The sequence below is a fragment of the Nelumbo nucifera genome, chromosome 8 (assembly GCF_055504915.1).
Source record: "Nelumbo nucifera cultivar China Antique chromosome 8, China Antique-T2T, whole genome shotgun sequence".
Taxonomy (NCBI): Eukaryota; Viridiplantae; Streptophyta; class Magnoliopsida; order Proteales; family Nelumbonaceae; genus Nelumbo; species Nelumbo nucifera.
In genome coordinates, this window is record NC_142656.1 from 10,144,587 (window position 1) to 10,167,400 (window position 22,814).

Below are 22,814 nucleotides of genomic sequence, written 5' to 3' on the forward strand. Positions count from 1 at the left end.
GCTTCATATAATGAATCACTTCATAAGCATTGAGGATGTTGTGCTAGATTAGTCTTCCAAGGTTGAAGGCAAACTGGTTTGTCCCTACTGTCTTGTTGAGAAGAGGTTTCAACCTATTTACTAGAACTTTAGCAATTATCTTGTAAACTGAATTGCACAAGCTAATAGGTAACTTAGGACTTTTTATTTTAGGGATGAGCGTTATAAAAGTATGATTTAGCTCTCTCAAGAGAAAACCTCCAAAAAAAAATTGCTTTCAAAACATCTTCCCCAACCACTTCCAGTATTTTTGGAAAAACAAATTTGGAGGCCCATCTAGTCCTAAAGCTTTCCAAAGAGCCATTTGGAATAAAGTTTCCTTGACCTCTCTCCTGAGTCACCTCTCTTTCTAGTTGAAGATTCTCTGATTCATCTATTCTTCTTTCTAAACAATTTGTGTTGTCTTCTATACTTTCAGGCCTAGAGAATTTGAAGATTTCCTATAAATGACCATTTAGAATATTCTCAGTTTCCTTATCATCCTCACACCAAACTCCTTCCTCATTTTTAGACTCAGAATTCTATTTCTTGCTCTTGTTTTCAGAGTAAGGGCAGGAAGTATTTCGTATTCCTATCTCCATGAAGCAACCAATTAATCCTTGCTTTTTGATGCCACATAATTTCCTCCTTCTTCATATACCCATTCAACTCTTTTTCCAACATTTTCAACATTTCTTTATGAAGCTCATTTCCTGGTTTCTTTTGGACTGATTCAATTTTTTCCTTCAATTCTTGGATTTTCCTCCATATGTTACCAAAAACTTCCTTATTCCATTTCTAAAAAAATTCCTAATTTCCTTACATTTTTTATAGAGTTTGAACTAATATGATCCCATTGGTTCAATTCCCCAACTATCTTTGACTACTTGTTCACATTGTTCATGTAACATCCACATTTCCTCAAATCTAAAGGGTCTCTTCCTCCATATTCTCTCTCTCTCTCTCTCTTTCTCTCTTAGTTTCCACCATTATAGGATTATGATATGATCCTAGGGCCACCATTATCCGAACAAAGGCTTCCTAAAATAACTGCTTCCACCCAATGTTGCACAGACCCCTATCCAATATACCTCTTATCATCTCATTGCCTTTTCTTTTATTAGATGAACTAAACCAAGGTCCTATACTAGTTAGCTCTTGTAACCCGTAATGATTGAAATTTTTTTTTTGTAGCCGAGAGGTCCTACTCATCCTACCCCCTTCCTTCTCATTTAACTGGAAGATTATGTTCAAATCCCCTAAACAAAGCTAGGGTTCTGAGGTTAATTCATAGATGAAGGAACAACACCAATTGCCATTAATTCTATATAGAATTCTAACATGGATAAAATTACTATCTGCATACAGGACTTTTAACTTTATCTCTTCCATCCATAACAGGGCAAGTCTCCCACTCAACCCACAGGAGTCCACTCCCCAACACTTCCATCTTTTAAGAAAGTTTAATTTCTTCCCATAGTTGATTATGGTTGTCTTAGTTTCCATTATGAAGATTATTTTAGGTTTTTCTTTTGTTTGGATTTCTTTTAGGGCATGAACTGTCAAGGAGGATCCTATTCCTTGATAGTTCCAGCCCATGATCCTCATTTAGCCCTTGGGTTCTATTGCGGGACAAAACCCCAAACCCATGTATTTGACAATCGAGAAGGTTTTGAAAGCAACAAAGGCACCATTTTTTTTAACTAACTCTCAATTTTTCTTTTAATTTTACACATAACTCTTGTTCCTTATTTTTGTGTTGTCCTTTCCAGAAAACATAATCAAATTCCTATGTTTTTTTTTTCTCCCTGCATTTTGCCCCATAAACCGCTTCATTTGGATCTCTTCCCTCTTTTTGCCTTTTGCTTTACACTCTAAAAAGCGGGAAATCGATGGTATTTTGTACATAACCCAACATACTTTTATGATATCTAGGCACCACATAAGATAAAAAATGAGAAAACACTTTACCATTACAACAAACATTGAGGCCATGTTCGCTTTTTGGGAAGTTACTTACCCAATGTAAGGTGACACTGTTATGATAGTCTTAGTTCTGGAGGATGTGAATAGAATGCAAAGGGAAGAACATGGTGAAAAAGGCAACTTTAAGGATGGATATAAAGGATGAAATCAAAATTCTAGGTGAATAATGAGAGAACTAATGTGTATGGAATCACGTCAGGGACCCTCTTATTTACAAGCAAAAGGGAAAGCCAGTTATATATATATATATATAATTCCAGAAAGTTCATTGGTTAGTTATGGGTTCAAATCCCTGAGCCATTGAGATGGTGACACGCATTGGGCTGCGATTCAAGGAACAAATTCGCTTTTATTCATTGTTCACAGACTCTTACCATGTGTCATTTCTGAGGGGACATGCTCTATCGTACTTAATGGGTGTTGTAATTCTTTGCTCACTATGTTTTGTCTTTAGTGGGTACAATTCACGGGCTCGCTTTTTGTACTTAGCGGCTTTTCAGCTTTTTCGCTCCCCATGTTTTGTCTTTATCGAGTACATCCGTGGACTCACTTTAGATAAACACAAGGATCTATTCTCTTTTTAAGAAGTCTACAGATTTGTTTGGTATTGTCGTAGTAATCAGTCTGTGGTGCAACATAGGCTGATCCTCTTACACCCAAGTACATGCATTTACCCATGTTTTTTTATTTCTCACGTAAATAAGATGATGACCATCTTAGCCATAAAATTCCATTATAAAAAGGGACAATTTTGTCCTAAGTGTTGGCAACTTTCCCCCAGGTGAGAAGGTCACTTACTTACCTGAGAAATGGGTATCACTTACCCCTAGGGAAAATAAATTTTCCATACACCCCACATAAATCTGAAAGGAACATGGGTATCTTGGTTAATAGGAACCAAAATCCCATTGACCAATTTTCACCCTTTCAAAATCCAAAAATAAAAAAGGCCCCAAATGTTTCTTCCAAAAAGTGGTTTTACATAACCTAAAAAAATGTTTTAATACAACCATTCACTAACAGTTCAACCAAACAAAAAGTGAAATTCCATAATTCCAGAAAATGCCTCTATGGCGCTGATCCACAACATTTTTCTAATAAACACGGTGATGATACCAAACCATGGTTTTTAAAACCAAATCGGTCAGGAGTTCCGTTATTGGGTTGAATGGTCCAACCGTTCGAACCGAACGCTCGGCCTGTTCTAACAAGAAAATAAAAAAATAAAAAAATGGTCAAAACCATTCGAACGATTAACCACCCGGTTCAGTGGTTTGCTGGCCAAAATCAAACGGTTTTGGGGAAAATCTGGTTTTTCCGGTCCGGTCCAGTTTTGAAAACTATGTACCAAACTACAAGGTCAAACTTTAAATAAAAATAAACCATGATTCTTTTGCATTTACATTACATCACAAATAAATTAATAAGGGAAAAAATGGAAAGCTCCAAAAACAACTTGTCTTACCATCATGTAGTTTAACGGTTTAAGAGCATACGATGATGATACTTTTGGTATAAGCAATCTGTTATCCGTTTGTGAGAAACTTGTACGTTAATTTCAAGTGAGAGCTACATCCGTCCACTTTGTCAGCTGAGCTAGGGGAAGGGAACTCCCTTCATCGAGTCCAGATCTGCTCCTCACATAGCGTATCTCACACCGAATTTACAGTCCCATTCCATCATGTATCATGAACATTTCATTATTCATGGAAAAATATTCCTAATGCACAGTAGATAGGGCTGTGAGGTCAGTGTAAGATGTGCTCTGTGAAGAGCAAATCTCAATTCCCCTTATTCATGCATCACGGTGAGCATCTAGGTCTATCATATATTAATTCTACCATGGGGAGATATATGATTCAACTGATTCATGCAGTTGGATCAAATATTTTCAGCAGTGAATTTTTTGCTAATATTAAATTAGGATGCATTTGGTTTACAGTTAGAATTAGAATGGGAATGGTATATTTCCCTCATCTATTTGGTTTACTTCAGACTGGAACTGAAATCAGAATTAGAAAAGGTTGGAAAAAATTCTCATTTCCAAGAAAAGGAAAGGGAACATCCATTCCCTCAAATAGGAGAATGTCATTCCAACAAGAATGAGAATGAGATTCCAAATCCACTCAACCAAATCATTCCAATTCTGATTTCAGACCCCTATTCCTGCAAATCAAACGGGCCCTTACTTATATTCCCATAACTTTTACTTTGCTTCTCATCGACTGCATCAAAAAGTCAAAAGGATTTATATCCGCTTAATTAATTCTTGATATATATAGTTTGTTTGCTTAGTTTAATGAATGTTTTACTTTTACTTATAAAAAAATTCATGGAGTAAAGTGGATTGGAGATCTTTGGGATTGATCACGTGTTCAATTTCATTGCCCACGTCGGTTTTGTTCTCTTACCATTTACGACACATCAAGATTCAGGTTGTATTTTTAAACCTGTAATTGAACTGTACATACTTTCAAACTGAGTTTAAGTATCAATGACACAAGGCATTGATGAGGGGTTGATGAGGGGGTAATGTATTAAGAATTTAAGATAGGTGGCATTCCATATTATTCTTCATGTGTGGGTATCAATATATCGACATGTCTGATATTAGGAGTGCAAGTCCGGCAGGTTAGGCTGTGTTTATGGTCAATTAGGGCTTGGCACTAAAATTTAGGCTTAAAGCCCGTGCCTGAGGTCAAGCCCGATTTTTCCAACCCGAGCTTAGCCCGTAGTGTAATTTGATACACTCGGGATAGGCTTGGGCCCGGGCTTGGGTTGGCCAATGAACACAATCTAAAATTATATATATATATATATATATATATATATATATATACAAATATTTATGTATATATATATATACAAATATTTATGTATATATGTATGTAAAATATATATGTAAGTAGATAAATATGTATACAAATGTATGTGTATGTGTATAGTTGGGCCGGGTTCAAACTATCTAAGGGCTAGGCCCAGGCCCGAGCCCAGCCCATGTAAATTTTGGGCTGGGCCGGTTCAGGCTTGGATTGAGTGTGCCTAAATTGCACCCTTATTTGGTATTCAAAATTGGGTATTCGTGTGCATTAATATCATTGACACTTTTTTTTGTTATTTTTTTACATTTTTTTCATGTGATAATCATTAAGGCTCAGTTTGGAAAGAGTATAAATATAAATATGTATAGTATAAATACATACAAAATACAAGATTTTGTACTCTACAAATTTGTATTTATACTCCTTCCAAACTGAGCCTAAAGAGAATTGGACCCAAAGTTCCAAAGTTTTAAATTCCTACATAACCCCTCTGGCTCTATTCCTGATTTCTATATGGGCCAATCGCCTAAAATTACTTCACTTCTCCAAATGGTAGGATTCTTGGGCCTGGTTGGGTGGGTTAAAGCCAACCCAAGTCCAATTACCCAATCCCAGCCAAGGGTGTCTCCAACTACGGTGATCATGTGATGGGCTGGCCAGCCTGGCCCAACCCACGCTTTTAGACCTAGGAATGTTTTTTTGAGTTTTGACTTCAAGATGAGTGATAGACTTGATGAAATGGTTAACCTATTGTATACACTATACTCTAATCATTATAAAACACTAAGGATAGTGTGCCATTTAATGCTGTGATGTATGGTTTGTAAATCTAAAAAATAAAAAAGAAGTAAGATTATGCAATATATTCAATAATCTTGATGGAAAAAGCAGCACTTATCTCCTTGTTAATTATAGATGCAATTTGGGTGTTTCTAATTTAAGCTCGAATTGATCTAGCCGAAATTTTACTTGGGTTGGTTTTAGATTTTTGGTCTTTGGGTTGGGCTTAAACTCAAGAATTCAAGCTTTTTTATTTTTCGAGTTGGGTACCCAAACCTGGCTTGATTGTACACATTCATACATATATAGATATTGGGGGTGAGCAAAATGGGTAGATTCTACCCGAAACCAAATGGAACTGGCCCTATCCAATTTATTATAGGGTAGGGTCTGGTTCCAAATTCTTGGAACCGGCCCCCACCCAAGTCGGTTCTAGGGTCTAGGGGTTTACCCTACCCGAATCGACCTGATGAATCGGCCTTGGTTGGCCTTGAAACCGAACTTGCCTTGAAATAAACCCCATAAGATTTTTAAGGATGTCAACCCTGGTGTCACTTGACCATCGATTTAATTAAGTGGTTTGATCATTTGTTTTCATTTTAATATTTTCATGTGTATAATAAATAATGTAAAAGGTAATATTTACAAAATTTAAATTATAATGACATTTTCAACTATATATTAATATATTATGACAATCTATATATTAAATTACTCAATTTAATCAATAAAGATAATATAAGTTTTAAACTATATATTATCATTATTGAAAATCAAATTTTTGAAGGACATATTTATTTATTTTTCTTAAAGGAGGAGAATAAAGAAATAACAGGTTCTACGGGTAGACTCTAGAACCAACCCCATAACTTCCAAGGCCAGAGCCGACATTCGTAGGGTAGGTTCCAGTTCCAAAAACCTAAAACCGACCCCTACAGGGTAGTTTCCAGGTTCTGCTATGGAACCAAACCGAACCGATCCATACTCACTCCTATATAGATATATATTTACATATATACATACATATTTGTGTGTGTATATATTAGAGGGAGTTCATTGATTGACCCAAGCCTAGCCCAGGCCCAAACCCAACCCAAGTGTATCAAATTTCAATATAGGCTAGGCTTGAATTCGAAAGATCATGATTGATTTTGGGTTCAGCCTATACTTGGGCCTTAAGACCAAATCTTAGGATTGGGCCTGGGTAAATTATAAACCCAGCCCAACCCGCCTGACTTGCACCCCTATTCTTAATTCAAGTAATTCTTAAAAAACAAATCCTTACAAATTCTAGTCATTTACATTTAAGGCGCCACTCATATGGATCCACTGAGAATGCAAACTTGATGATGACATAGGGAAACCTGATTCATGTTTGTACTTTGATCATGCCAATGAAGACGAGAATAAAATATTTTTTATTCACTAGAATAAAAACAAGATTTTTAAACTATCCAAAATGATTGATAAAAAAAGCGCCAACAATTGCTTTGTATTTCTGCATTATTCATCTAATTCTATGGATGTGTTACGATTTATTTGTCCCAAATTAGTACGGGATGCTGTTGTGGGGTATATATGTGCTTGGGTTCTCTTCCTCAACAGCTAGCTTTTAAGGGTGAGTTCTCCTAACAAATGGTATTAGAGCCTACACTATGCCTCTCAGTTACAATTATGCGGCGTAAGTGATGATATCAGTATTGTAGTGTTCAATCGGGAGTAGGTGGATTAGTGCAAAACCAATTTGCATGGGTGCCGTGACTGCGAAAAGTGGTGAAATATTAAGATCTATTTATTCCATATTGATAGTATGAAATGCTAATATGAGATATCCCCATCGATAATATGAAATGCTGTTATAGGGTATATATGTACTTAGATTTCCTCCCTCTAACAGTTACCTTTTAGGGGGTGAATTCTCCTAAAGGACATAACAGGATGATAAAAAGACAAATCATTATGAATACTCTTTTGTGACCGTTTGGGAGGGTTGATGAGCCGAACATTCTCAACAAAGTTATTTCTTCTGGTCTAATATAACGAGGCTGAAGGAGACCGGAAATAGCCCAAGAGATGACTGACAGTTGATTTGGGGGCTCCCAATTTTTTACAACAAAGCTTAAAAAGGTGGCATGTTTAGGGCTCACCTTAGAAAGCCAAAAGCCGCTCTACATTAACCACCCAAACGGGTTATTGGTATGAACCTGCTTCTGAATTTCTGATTTTTTTGTTTTTCTATTTATCATAACACCTTATTCATGAATTTCTCCCATTTTATTGTGGAGTTGAAATCAGCCCCTCACAAGATAATTTACCACGTCTCACAGCACATTCTCATCGTGTATTGGGAACATCTTTCGATGATACTCTCAATACATGGCAGGGATGTGATGTGGGACGTTGTGGGAAATTATCTTATGGGGGCTAATTTCAATTCTTTATTGTGACGCAAAATGAAAGGAGACATTTGATTTATCATGTATTATTGATTAGAAAAGCTGGGTATAGTTAAGTGAGTCTGGATCTTTTGTTTACACAAATTTTGCCTACGTTTACCCACATAACATTACAGTCACATATGGAGAATATTTCATCTTCCTACATGGTATTATGCAGGGGGAGATGTTCTCAATTTATGGGAGGTAAGGTATTATGGGTAGACGTGGACAGGAGATTTGGAGTCAAGATTAAAGAATGGAAAATTCGAATAATACATAAATAGTCTTAATTAGACCTGTTCATGGGCCGGGCTTTGGACTTAACTTTATACTATGTCGGGCTCGGGCTTTGGGTCAGACCTATTTAAAATTTGGCAAAAGCCAAGCCCGAGCCCAACTCATGAATAGGTCTAATCTTAATTAAACCAAACAACCGATTTAGCAGATTGACCCATAACCTAACCCAAACCAATTTTTCTGGATCAGGCCGGGTCATTCTCAAATTCAGGTGGCTAAATATGAGACCCTAACCTTATTTTTGTGGTTAGGTTGAGTCGGATTTACGAAATGGGTCAACTTTTTGACAGGTCTAATTTTATGAATAAATAGTAAATGACCTTCTAAACCTTCTCACTGTAAACTTATTTTGAATCTTAACTAAAACATTATAATTTATCATATATTATATAAAGTGAATATTGGCTTATTTAAAATGCAGTCATTAAAAGTTAAATAATCCAAATAAATCTATGATCGTACAAAGATATCATATAAAAGAGCTCTGACCAATCAAATAATTGGTCACCTTTTTATGATGCCGTTTAATTGGTTGTAAATTTTCTGCAATCATGTGTTTGCTTTTGAAGGCTCTAAAATTAAATCAAATTACTCCATAGAAAAGTACATATATATGGTTTTTAATTTTTTTCTCCTTATATTCTTGCACTGGTGGGTTAAAATACGATCTTTGACGGTTGGTAACCTCGTACTCGTGATTCCATCCAGATCCTAATCCAACGGTTTTATTTTCTTATATCAGTTGATCATTCCAGATTCCAGATGTGTGGTGCAGGATGAATTTCTCCTCGCTACAAGAAAAATATATATTTGTGCAGCCGCTGTATCAGCCTTGCTCTATCATGTTAGGTGCGATTCGTAGCTGTGTGACGCTTGATGATCAATTGTGAAAACACGTAATACCCATCGTAACCTACAATGAGTGCAAATCGACAAATGGAATCCCACTATTCTCGAATCTCAATCTAACTTGCGCGCTGTGTGCAACCGCTCAAACTTCTTTGTCTCCTGGAGCTTTGACAAGTCTACTTATCGAGTGAGTGAAGGGCTGTAATCTAATTACAAAAATTCTTTCAGAATCTAACGGACAGGCTTGATTCTATTCATCCTAGCACTGTAGTTCTATTGCACATCAAATTTTCCGTCGATGGGATGGTATTTGTAGCCGGAAAAATTTGGCTGCGACCCGCGAGGGAATGGGCTAAGGCCAAGCCAAGCCCACTTTTTTGGTGCGTATCGCGCACAGCAGCGCATTATAGAGTATAAAAATAGCCCAAATTAAAACCCAAGAGCCCAATTGCATTGCCGAACGTTAAAACCGCTCTCTCTGTTCGCTTCGGAGTTTCTCTCTCCCGAGTCCCGTGTATATGAGCTTCCCGGCGTTTTCAGGGGTCGTGATCAACTGAATTCTTTCTCGTTTCTGTAGATTCCCGCGAACTCCACAGCTTCGTCTTTCAAATGCCCAGAAGTCGACAGCTGCAATTGATGTACCAGAGAAATTGAGAAGAAGGTAAGTTTCCACCGGAGCTCTGCCGCTCAAGCTCTCTTTCCGTCGGTTCATGGTGATTTCGGGAATTTCAGAAGAAGAAAGACTGTAAATTTATGGAGATGGGTCCTGAGAAATCAAAGCCTTTGCACAATTTCTCGATGCCTCGCTTGAAGTGGGGGAATCAGAAACTTCTCAGATGCATGAAGGTTGATTCAAAAGGAGAAATTTCTTCTGTCGAGCGCAGGTTTTCGGCTGCTGCAGGTCAATCGGGAGCTTCGATCATCCGAGGTAGAGAATCCCGGTCATTGAAGCGGAGGTTCTCGAATGGTTTCGAGAACTCCAGGAAATCGCCGTTGCCGCCGCCTATTGGAAATTCTGTTGAGAAATCCAAGATTGACAAGGATGGAGACGACGGGATTGAAGCAATTAGGGAAAAACTCGAGCTTCACCTCCGAACGGCTGCTGATAAGCTAAACGTTACGATTCCGGAGGTACGAGAAGAAAATGAAGCATCGGCAGCGGCGAGGCCCTGGAATCTCAGAACAAGAAGAGCGGCTTGTAAGGCTCCGACTGAGACTACTGCCGGAAGAGGAGGGGGAGGTTCCTCGATAAATGAAGAGCGTCAGCAGAACTCATCTCCTTTTCGAAATGGTAATTCGACGATGAAATCGAATCGGCTGCAAGGTGTAACTACAGTCCAGGTCGTGGAGAAGGACAAGAAAGAGCGTCCGAAGTTCTCGATCTCTCTTTCTCGATATGAGGTAGAGGAGGATTTTCTGGCAATGACGGGAACGAGGCCACCTCGGAGGCCAAAGAAGAGGCCTAGGATTATACAGAAACAACAGGATGTAAGATTTTCTCCCACTTCAAAATTCCACTTCCGCTTTGCAAAAATTGCTTCTGTTTCTTTCCGCAAATACATATACGCTTGTAAAACCTTCGGAGTTTAAGAGTTTTGTTATTTATCGCCGTCGGTAATGAAATTCTAAAGCCGGTAATTGGGTTTTGCAGGCAATTTTCCCTGGTTTGTGGTTGACGGAAATCACACCAGATACATACAAAGTTCCTGATCTTCCTGAACCTGGAAAAGTAATGGTTTTGTTTTTCACCCACTTGTTGTTATTAGATTCTCTGGTTTCTGCTTCCCCTCTTCTTTCATATAATTCCTGTACTGTTAAACTATAAACTAACATCTTGAGCATGGTTTCTGCAGAGATCAAGGTGAACCCACTAACGGTATTTGGAAATTTCAAGTTTTCTGCTTGCTGACCATGGGCACACAGTAATCTCAAATGGTGGTATATGAAACCATCCATCTGTAAATTGGGAATTTGATAAGAATGTTGAATTTCCTGTTCTCTTAACATGATGTGCAAGTTCATTTAAGTTCAGTCCCATTTATTGTCTCCATTTTGATTCCTTTCTCTGCTAAAAGTGACATAAACAGAATAGATTCTTCGAGCTTGATTTAGTGAATACCAAGTAACATCTGTTCTGGGTAATGAGGAATTCTATCAGTTGCATGCCATGACCATGAAGATAGTTGCTTGTCTATTCAGTTAAGAGCTTAACATCAGATTGTGAAGTTCATATTTTAGCTGGCTTTTCAGCTGATTGACTCCACTATAAATGGGTGATGCAAGAATTGACCATGATGCAATTACTATATGTATTCCTTTCCATATTTATGATGGATGAGTTATTCTATTGTGGAGCAAAATTCAGATATTCAGGTAGGCATAGGTTTAATGGTGATTACTATCTCGTGTCATGGAACTTGGTGAAAATAATGTGAACAATGAGAGACAGATAAACCCAGGCAAAATTTCTATGTTACTGGTAGGACCAACCGTTGAAACTCTGCTACATTCTCCCAAACACCAGAGCAATTTATCCACAATAATTTTGTTGTTGTACTTGATAATTGATCCCAAAGCTATTGGGTTTCCTTCTGTTGAGATTTTAAAATTTGTTTGAGGGAGAACATTTTCATTTATACATTGGCCTTCTATTTGATTGGATTTTGATTATTGCTCAATCTTATTTGGTGCTCTGCGCATGCTAGAAGGGGATGGACTGCATCTGAGACTGAATGCCTCATGAAAACTGCATAAAAGCACGACTAGGATCACCTGGAAAATGGCTGTTCCAGCCATACGTGGTCACCTGGAAGATAAAACCAGTCAATCATCTCCTTCTTGTTCCTTACTAGAATTTGGATTTTAACTGTTAGTTCTTTCATCGAATCTAATGGAATAGAATGGTAGTCCATTAAGTGTAGCTCTTGCTTCTCGATCTCTGCTAGATACGCAAGGAAGGACCACCAGGATTAGGAATTAGGATAATAACAAGAAGAGGTGAAGAGTAATAAATTAATAATTCAGAAAAGAAGATATGTAATGGGTAGTGACCATTGACCAGATACTTTTTGTATAAACTTTTCTGAAAAGATTTTTTTGTACGGTCAATGATGTTTGAACTTTGAAGTTTGAACTATTGGTATGCAGTTTGTTGTGTTGTGCACGCCGGGATAGATTTTCATCTGGTTTTTAAAATCGTTAATCGTCTGATCAAATCATATTTTTGGGAAATTGTCGTGTCCAAGAGAACTGCCTTCTCAGGCTATGTTTTGTAATGTGCTGTCTGTCACATTTTCTTGGCAAGATGTGTGTTGAAATGAAAGGTGAAGCTTTGCAGGTTGCACTCTGTGAAGTCTGAATTACGCGGCCTTTTCACTTCCTTCTTACGCGGCAACTTTTTTTCTTTTTTCCTTCTTAAAGAAACCCGGTGGGCGAAAACGTCCAACTTAGACGTCGGAAAAATTGGAGGAGATAACGGAGGAAGCAAATTAACAGATAATAAACTCGTTCAACATCAAAGGCTCGAAATAATGATCAAGGAGAACGAAGAGTTACTAGTTGTGGGTCTCATTCTGCTTCAATGTAATCCTTGGAAAAGATAAGGCTTTGGTTCGCATGAATAGGGATCTGGAATCTAATCAGAATGGGCTATTTTGATTCGGTTGAACGGAATCGGAATCTCATTTCTTTTCTTGTCGTGGCCATTCCCTGCCCTCCTTTGGGAATGAAATTTTATTCCTGCTGGTCGACTGTAATCAAACGGGACACAAGAAAAGGGAAAACAAATCCGATATTAGTGAAATTTGGTCACAATTCCCACCACTTCAACGTGTTGATGAATGATCAATCAAAGATGCATAGACAGAGTCACAGAACAAAGAGGAGAGCAAACAGAATTTCATATTTGCTCGCTTTCGGCTTCAGCTATTTCACAATCTCACAGATAGGAATTGCAACGGGGCGGAGCCTCTCCCCATTTTTGTTCTCGCGAAAATCTCCATCTCCATTTTCGTTAATAGGGACAAAGTTATCCTCATTCTTGTTCTCACGAGGATCCCCATCCTGTGGAGATCCTCATTCATCGTGATTTTTTATAATGTTAATCATTTTGTTTTTGTTTTTATAGAAAAATAAAATTAAAATAATTAAAATTTATAATCCTATTAGAAAATATTTAATTATATTTTTAAAAAATATTAATATATAGATATATCTCGGTATTGGTAGGATACACGTCTAGTCGTGTGACAAGATATAGATCAATATATCACACTGTATCGATCAATACGTTCCGATACACACTGATACACATGCACATCTCTTGTCTTATTTATAAAATTCTCTATGAAGATTCAAACTCAAGTCTCAACACCCATACCACTATTTGCTACCATTCTAAGCCACTGTGTCATCATTCAACTTGTGATATAATGTGAAATAAAATATATTTTTTTTAACTTTACCGTTAACATGAACCTAGACAAATACATATATGCTTATATTCAATAATTCTAACATTAAAAAAAATAATATTAAAAATTACTATTTTATAAATATTAATGAAGTAAGCAAATTATCAAATATACATTTATATCAAAAATTGTTTTTTACTCTCAATAAATTTATACAAATAAAAATATTAATAATAGATAATTGTTTTAGTTCTTAAATTTCATAAAATTGTACATTATACGTATCTTCAAATTTTAATATTTGTTTATAAATTATCCATTGATATTTTAATTTAGACTAAATTATAACATATTTATTGTTTACAAAAATAAAAAAATGTTGTTTACAAAATATTCAAGAATATAATATTAAATTGAATCTATCAAATCCACTAATTTAAATTTATATAAAAATGGTTTGTCGTTTCAGAAAAAAATATAGAAAATAAAAATGTTAACAATGGAATCGTTACTTTAATAATTAAAAATTATGAATTTCATATGATATGTACTTTAGAAATTTTAATAGTTTTGATATACTTTTAGTTAAGATTAAAAGTAAAAATATGATAATAATATATGTATCTTAGAAAAATTATAAATTTCATATGATAGTAATTTTGATATTATCAAATATTTCAAAATTTAATATTTAATTGCCTTTTTGTTAATGTTGAAAAGTAAAAATAGAAAATAATTGCTATAGTAATTAAAATATAATAATTGCATATGTTTTGTATCTTGGACTTATAGAATTTAACATAATAATGGTTTTGTGCAAGTTTTATTTTGTAAAAACTATATAATATAAGTCTTGGGCTCTTGATTGTTGGATTATCAACAAAATTATATGATATTTATGTATCTTGTTATATTAGTAATATATTTCTTTATATATTTATGCTTTATTTGTGGCTATTTTGACTTTTAAAATTAGTGTAATTGATGTATTTACAAAATTTGTATCATTTTCCTAGTGTATCCATGTGTTTTCATATCTTTTGTTTGTATATATTCATATCCAAATTATCTGATACGATACCCGATACTTTGATATATATATCTTTGTTCATAAAGTTAAGTTTGATATGTGACATCAACTTATATCTTTGTCATTTATTTATACACATGCATGTGTCCAAATCCTATATTTAAGGTATTATTTCCCATTATCTCTTATTAAATGTCTTATGTAGGATATTTTTGTTTCTAATTATTAAATTCCATGACTTTAATTTATGGATAATAACTTTAATAGTATAAAAACCTATATTTTTAGAATCAACCCAAAAGTGAAACTATCTTTTTACATGGAAGTGAGCAATTCAACCATCTAAGTGAAAGTGAATCCATGATGCTATAATTAAATACTAAAAATTTAAGCTCCATTAATTAAATCCATGGAGAATAATTTTAATAGTATAAGAAACTATTTTTTAAAACCAACCCAAAAATAAATACAAGGTTTTTTATGTATAGTGGGTAAGTAGTGAATCCATGCTGCTATAATTAAACACTAAAAGAAAATTAAGGTCCACTATTAAAATCCATGAACAATAACTTAATAGTATACAAAACTATTTTTTAAATCAACCCAAAAATGAAACAAGTTTTTTTTTATGTGGCATATAAGCAATACAACTATTTGGGTCAAATAGGTGAACCCATGATCCCATAAATAAATACTAAAAATAAAAAAATATATAAATATAAATAATAAAGAAATTTTGTACAAAATTTTGGACACAACTCTAATATTATATAGTTGTCATATTAAACAAAACTAAGTTTGATAAATAATAAGTATTTTTATTGATGATGAAAATGAATTTCAAAATTTAAAACCAACCTAGATGTTTTCTATAACTATCCTTTCCTCACTTCTTCACATTGTCTTTTATTTTTCCTAATTTTTTGAATAAAAACTAAATGACAACCCCCCCCCCCCAAAAAAAAAGGGCCCTGCCCCAGGTCTAATTGCTATAAACTGCTTAAGGTTTAGCATTTCTTTACATGTTTAGTTTGTTTTCCCCTCTTTTACTAAAGCTGTGTTTGGTTACAATACAAATAAATTTGCACCGGTACAAAACTATGACAGTGCAAATGATTTGAGTGTAAATTCTGACTTATTTTTGTTTCAAAATTTAGATTATTTTGTTTGATTGCGGTACAAATGAAACAAATTAAGACATGAAGCAGAATAAAATAAAACCCAACACAAAATTAAACACTAAATTGGTGTGCAACCAAACATAGCATAATGGACAAAGTGATACCTCAAAACCCATAAACTGAATTCCAACTTAAATAAATGGCTTTTAGGTTTTTAAAATGTGTAATAAGAAAAATAAAAACTGCAAATTGTGTCAGGCCAGTATCGGGTCGAACCCTATAGGTTTAGGTCGGGTTCAAATAAGAACATTGGAGGGTTGTGTTAGGATCTAGTCAAATCCTAATGAACCCGACCCATTGTCATCCCGGGCTATATACAAGAGTTTTCTACATGTAAGGGTGCCAATGGATCGTTTTGAATTGGACCCCGTCTAATCCAAAGTCTATTTGGATGGATTGGATGGGCCAACAAGACATATTGGATTGGACCGAGCTGGTCCAAAATATTTATTATATTGAATTGGGCTGGGTCCATCCGTAGCAAATTTATATTGGATTGGGTTGGATTAACCAATATTTAATCCATTGATATAAGATAAGAATATATGTGTCAATAGATCGGATTTGGGTTTAAATCAATATAAATCAAAATGAATTTGAACATATTGGATGGTCTAGACGTTAAATTAGACCGGTCCAAATTAGTCCAAAACATTCATTGGATTAGATTGAACCTGGTCCATTTATAATGGACTCACATTAGACTGGATCGGATTGGATCAAATCCAATCCGATTGACACCCTACTACCATGTACTTTTATTAATGATAGGAACTAATTGCCTTTTGTTACAATCCACGAGTGGGAGAACTCATAGGGCTAGGGTTAGCCTCAATAAAGTTGGAAATGGTGAATTATTTAACTAGTTCATTTCACTACAAACTCCATGTAATGAAAAAACACATGGCTTAATTTGCAAGGGGAAAAAATATAGGCATAATCGGCAATTTGATTTCTCCATTTCAATCCTCAAGTAAACAAAAAGAAAAAGATCCTCTCTCTGAACAAAGATCAAACATATGCAGAAAAGGCCCAAGTGTAACATCAATGTCGAGATGCCAAAGCAAAAGCAAAGGCTAAGATCATAGAAGAAATCCTCAACTCAACTTTGTTATACATAGGGGTGTTCACTATATAAAAAACAGAAGTACAAAGTATGCGTATAAAAATATTTTTTAAAAGTCTATTCAAATAAAGCTTAAATAATTATTTATTCAGATAAATACATGTTTTTTAATCACTTATTTTTAATATAAACACTCTCAAACATGGCCTTAATTTGCACTATCCCCAAATGGAGCCATTTTGGAAGGAGCAAATGTGAGACTTCTATGATTACACTCTCCTTGGAGACATGTGGGCCCTTAGAGGTTTCTTCATCACGATGGTGAAGGTGTCAAGAATCCCTGACCGTCCACTCAAATTCCCTAACCAAATTGGCCATACAAAATGCTCCATATGAAGCAAGGCCAAAGTAAGACCGGGGCATATCCTCCTCCGGTCCTCCCTGCCCCAAACGGCATCATCGCAATCTCTCTAGTCCCGGTTATATCAAACTCTTCCGCTCCATTGCCACGTGTCAAGAATCTTTCCGGCCTGAACTTTCATGGGATCCTCCCAAACTTTTGGGTCCCACCCCATCTCTGCTATCATGAAATTCACTATATCGCATTGTTTGGTACAAGATACCCATCTATGGTGACATCCTCAATTACTGCGTGCGGCAGCAGGAAATGTCCCGGCGGATGTCTTTTCAGACCGCCGGATGTTATATCAGCGCTGCCGTTGAGAAACTCCCGCACAGAGAGACTATTTCCTTCCCCGTGAGCATCCGTCCTCCGTCGGGTAGCTGGAGATTGAGTAACGTATCCACGTAGCCGACGACTATCTCGCCCTTCCCTTCCTCGCTTTGCTTCTTCTTCTTCATCTGTTGCTCTCGTCGGGCTCGTATCAGAGGAATCAGGACACTTTCTTGATTACATCGCAGCTGATAGAGTTCGTTCCACTTCTTCCGAATATGAATTTTCCCGATTTGGGCAGCAAAGCAAGTATGTCGAATCGGCCGAAATTAGTCAAGAGCTTCCGCTGAGCACTCTCGACGTCTCTGATGACCTTCTCATCGAATTTCTCTCAAAAACACATGAATACCGATAAGCAGAACAGCGTGTAATGGAAGTGATCTTCCACACAGAGGGGTTCGCCGGATTTGGCTTGTTTCCTTAGCCTACTGATCAGTATGTCCAAGACCCATTTGCGGGCGTGGCCATAAGATTTGACTCGTGAAGGGTGGATGATCTCGGAGGTGAGATTCCGGCGGAAGAGACGCCAGAGTGGGCCGTATGCGACGGAGTTGATGGTGTATTGGTTGTTGGGTGGCCTAGAGCCGGCGGACGATCGGCAAAGATGGCGCCGTGCTGGATGAGGGCTGTATGGGCATGTTGGTGGGCGGCGAAAGCCGACGTCGAGCTTGAAGATGGAGCCGTACTTGGCGCGTAAGTGGCGAAGAACGGATTCGATTTCGGAAAAAGGTGTGTCCTTCCATAAGAAGTTGGTTAAGAGAGGCACAATAAAGGGACCTGGTGGGAGCTTTCTGTATATGAGATCAAGAAGGAATTTCAGGGATGCACAGAGAGGCGACCACGATGAACCACACCTCCATGGGAATGGTCTGAGAGCAGGTCCAGCAGGATCAAGGTTACAGACGATCCTGATAGTGGATTTGCTTTACTATAACGACTTTTGCTACGAATCAAAACCTTCGATGTATTCAACGAAAATAAAGAAAATACTTTGATGTATTGATGCAAATTGTAATGACGGAGAACGTAAGACAGCACATCGCCTCCGTGTATTGGGAAATGGGAGCATCCTGATGATTGATAATCCTAGAAATCATAATGCCATTATCTGGAGATATTCTCAATACATGGCCGGGATGTGCTGTGGGACGTTGTGGGGGGTTGATTTGAACTCTTAACCAAATCAACCCCGCCGTGTATTGAGAATATATCCCAATAATGACATCATAATTTTTGAGATTATCATGGATAGATGTTTGGCGGAAATGTGGTGTGAGCAGTTGTGGGGACAATCTTGTGATGGCTGATTTGAACTCGTAATGAGACCAAATCATCCCCTACAAAATTGCTCCCCACAACAGTCCTACAGCACATCTCACATCTCTGAAGTAGGACCACCCCTTTCTCTTTAATATATATATATATATATATATATATATATATATATATATATATATTAGAGAGAGGTCGTGTTTTGCAGGGCTATCACTCCATTATTTCAGTTGGCCTAAACAAAAATAAAAATTGTGATCTTTATAATTTTAATGAATGGGAGATGAACCATCCAAGTTATAAAACTGATCATGATTGACCACTCTGTTCCATTATGCGTAAAAGCATTTTTTTCCTATGTTTTTTATTGGTTTTAAGTGTTGAAGCATTACCAACAACTTGGCTGCTAGGAAATATCTCATTAGGCTTTGCCTTTTGAGTAGATATCTTTACATCTTCCTTTCAAACCATACCGCCTATAAGCCTTCTTGCACCTCCAATCTGCTTTTAGGTCGTGTACTATTAGGAGACCAGCTATTGACCGAAGCCTAGCCATGGTTAATTTAGGAAATTCTCTCCTTTTTCTTTTATATATTATTCAAATGCAATTCAAAATTAATATCAATTCAATCAACCATTTCAGCAATCTTATAGAGATTTATACAGGATATGATTTAAAGGAATTGGTTAACAAAAATTAAGCAATTAAGAACTCATAGCACATATCATTTAGGTAACAATGTAATACTATCACCAAATAACAATAAATAGAATCTATTAGGGAAAAAAATATCCGGAAAGTTAAACCCACAATAAATAACATATTATATGAATAAGATCAATACATTTAAACCATTTACAAATTCACACGTTCAAAATGAATCCAGATCACATAAATAATATGTTGTATGAAATACAGATAGTTATCCATCTTGATGCCTGGTTAGAAATGAGATTCGCAAATATTTAAAGGGCACAAGGAAGAATGAACTGGAATAAGAGATCAAGCTTCAAAATTAAATCATTGAGTGAGAATGTAAGATATGTAGCTGACTGAATCAATTGGTAAGAGATCAAACCTCAATGAACCAGTTTTGATTTTGTTAAAGTCTACCGAAATCCATCAGCATGAGGCCCTTACAATGATTTTCATGTGAGACATATCCCTATCCATGGTGCCAGCTACCAGCTTCGTTGTCTTGAGAACTGCTTCCCAAAGACTTGGTTGCCTTCACTCAGGAGCACATGTTGGTGAGGCTTTCTAGGGAGAGTAGCATAAGAGGGAAACGGCTCGCGTGACTGAAAAGAAGAGGGAAGGAGAAGACATATTGCGAGCATGAGAAGAGAGAGAGAGAGGGTGGTAGGGAACCTGCAGAGATAAGGAAGAGAGAGAGAGAGAAAGAGGCCACAGAAAGGGGGAACTCGAATGAAGTAGAGAATCTTTATAGGGGACTGGGGGAATCAATAAGGTAGAAACTCCACCGTCACGTTCACATGATGTTACACGGATAATACCATTCAATGGACTTCGCATGCTCGCTTTATAATTCACACATACTATATCTGCGGATACCGTTTTTTCAATGGAGAGGTTGCCACGAATATACCAATCCTAAAAAGTACGAATATCCTCAAGAATATTTTTGGAATTTTATAATGACAAAATCTACCCTTTATATTTAAATTTATTGATAAAAATAAGGGTAAATAGGATAATTGGTTATTGATATTAAATAAGTTGAAAAGAGGTAATTTTAAGATATCCAATTCATTCAAATCACTCTCATTAAATCCAACACTTAAGGTATTAATTTGCATTTACCTTCATTTAATCACATATTTAAGGCATTTTTGCTTCTTCTCATCATTAAATTCTATTAATTAAATCCATATATAATAAATTAATAATTCTAATAACATAAAAACTTATACTTTTAAAATCTACTTGAAAAAAAAAATAGTGTTTTCATCTAGGAAGTGGTAAGAAATTAAACCATTTTGGGTCAAATGGGCCAATCCATGTTGCTACAATTAAATCATAAAATTCAAAATTAGATAAAATGAAAAAAATATAAAAAATTGGGAATATTTTTAACATCATATATTTGACATATTAAACAATAATAAGTATGATAAATAAGAAATGTTTTTATTATTTATGGAAATATAATGTAAAATTTAAATAAAACCATTTTCCTATTCAATTTCATTAAATCCTATATTTAAGATATATTTTTTTCTCATCATTAAATTCTACTAATTAAATCTACAACATTAATTTTAATAGTATACAAAATATTTCAAAAAATAATTTGAAAACAATACCATTTTCTTCCCTCCTTGTGGTGGGAAAGCAATTAAACCATTTAGGGTAAAAAAGGTTAATAAATAATACCATAATTAAATAATAAAAATTTAGAATATATAATATAAAAAAATAAAAAAGAATTGGGCATGTCTCTAATATTGTATATTCGTTATACTAAACAAAAATAAGTATGAAATATAAGAAGTAGTTTTATTAATGATCAAAATGGAATACCAAATTTAAAATCAACTTAGAAATTAAATGATTCCATAGTCAAATAATACATTTTTTAAAATAAAAAATACAAATAATCACAAAAATTTAAAAAAAAAGAGAAAATTTGGGAACATATCTAATGTTATATATTTATAAAAAAATAAAATATTAGGTACATCTCTAATATTATAAATTCACTATATTGAACAAGAATAAGAATTATACATAAGAAATAATTTTGTCAATATGGAAATGTAATACAAAATTTAATGTCAACCTAGAAATCAAACTATTTTACTTTTTGGGTGGTGGGTTAGTAGTTTGGGTCAAATGGATTAATCGATGATATGATAGTTAAACAATAAATCTTAAAAAATATAAATAATCAAAAGAATATATATATATATATATATTGTCAAACAAAAATTAGGTGTAATAAGTAAAAAATATTTATAAAATATAGATGAACTATATAATTTAAAACTGATCCGAAAAACAAAGCTATTTTCTTATCTAGATGGTGGGTCAATGATCCAACTTTTCAAAGAAACTCATGATGTCATAATTGAATAATAAATATTTAAAAAAAGATAGAACATAAAAAAATGAAAAAGTATATAATTTTGTTGAAAACATTTGGGAACATTTATAATGTTATATATTCATCATATTAAATAAAAATAATTGTTAAAGTAAAAAATATTTTTATTTATAACAGAAATGGAATACAAAATATAATAATAATAATAATAATAATAATAATAATAATAATAATAATAATAATAATAATAATAATAATAATAATTGTTAATGTAATTTAAATTTTCCATGTGGAATGTGCATGCACATTTACTACATACATTTATGTTTATTTTTAATCAAATTGTTACTTTTGTTAATTTCCAATTTCTATCTTAACTATGTTATATCTAAAATTCAAGTAATTAATATAAAGAAAATTTTCTTACTTATATATATATTAGATAAGATTAGGAAACAAAATCAACAAATAGCAGTTTTGTGTGGTACAACTTGTATAGACTAGAGGCAGAGTATCGAATGATTCAGATCTGACTTTATGATTAGTTGATGACCAGCTAGCTCGTTTCATTTTCTGGTAACTCACTTGTAAAATATTATCCAGGTAAGTTAGTATAGATGTGTTATTTTCTAGATAAGTCTAATTGTATGTTTTTAAATGCTCTTTGATGGGCATTTTCATTTATATAGGTTCCATTTGCTTTTTGTGGTAAGTTATTTATTTGGGTAAATGCATTGTTTTAAAAGGTTGGGAAAAGAGGTATGGCCTCAATGTCAGACCCCATCAGCAATTAGGCCTTGAGTTGTTTGAGGCTTACACCTTTGGGCCTTTGGCCTCAAAATGTCCAAGGCTTAGGCCTCAACTA

General features: G+C 34.9%; 1 protein-coding gene and 1 pseudogene across 2 annotated transcripts; one reads left to right on the top strand and one right to left on the bottom strand.

Moving 5' to 3' along the window:
- Positions 1–9,692: 9,692 nt before the first annotated feature.
- Positions 9,693–11,216, top strand: LOC104592180 (uncharacterized). The gene is made up of 3 exons (XM_010251402.3): positions 9,693–10,678; positions 10,842–10,919; positions 11,044–11,216. Exons 1-3 carry the CDS (start codon positions 9,944–9,946, stop codon positions 11,053–11,055), a joined length of 825 nt encoding a protein of 274 aa, XP_010249704.1. The 5' UTR covers positions 9,693–9,943; the 3' UTR covers positions 11,056–11,216.
- Positions 11,217–16,900: 5,684 nt separating this feature from the next.
- On the bottom strand, positions 16,901–20,356 carry LOC148789610 (cytochrome P450 89A2 pseudogene; annotated as a pseudogene). Its single transcript, XR_016079222.1, has one exon. The product of XR_016079222.1 is annotated as a cytochrome P450 89A2 pseudogene (transcript).
- Between the last annotated feature and the right edge of the window lie 2,458 nt (positions 20,357–22,814).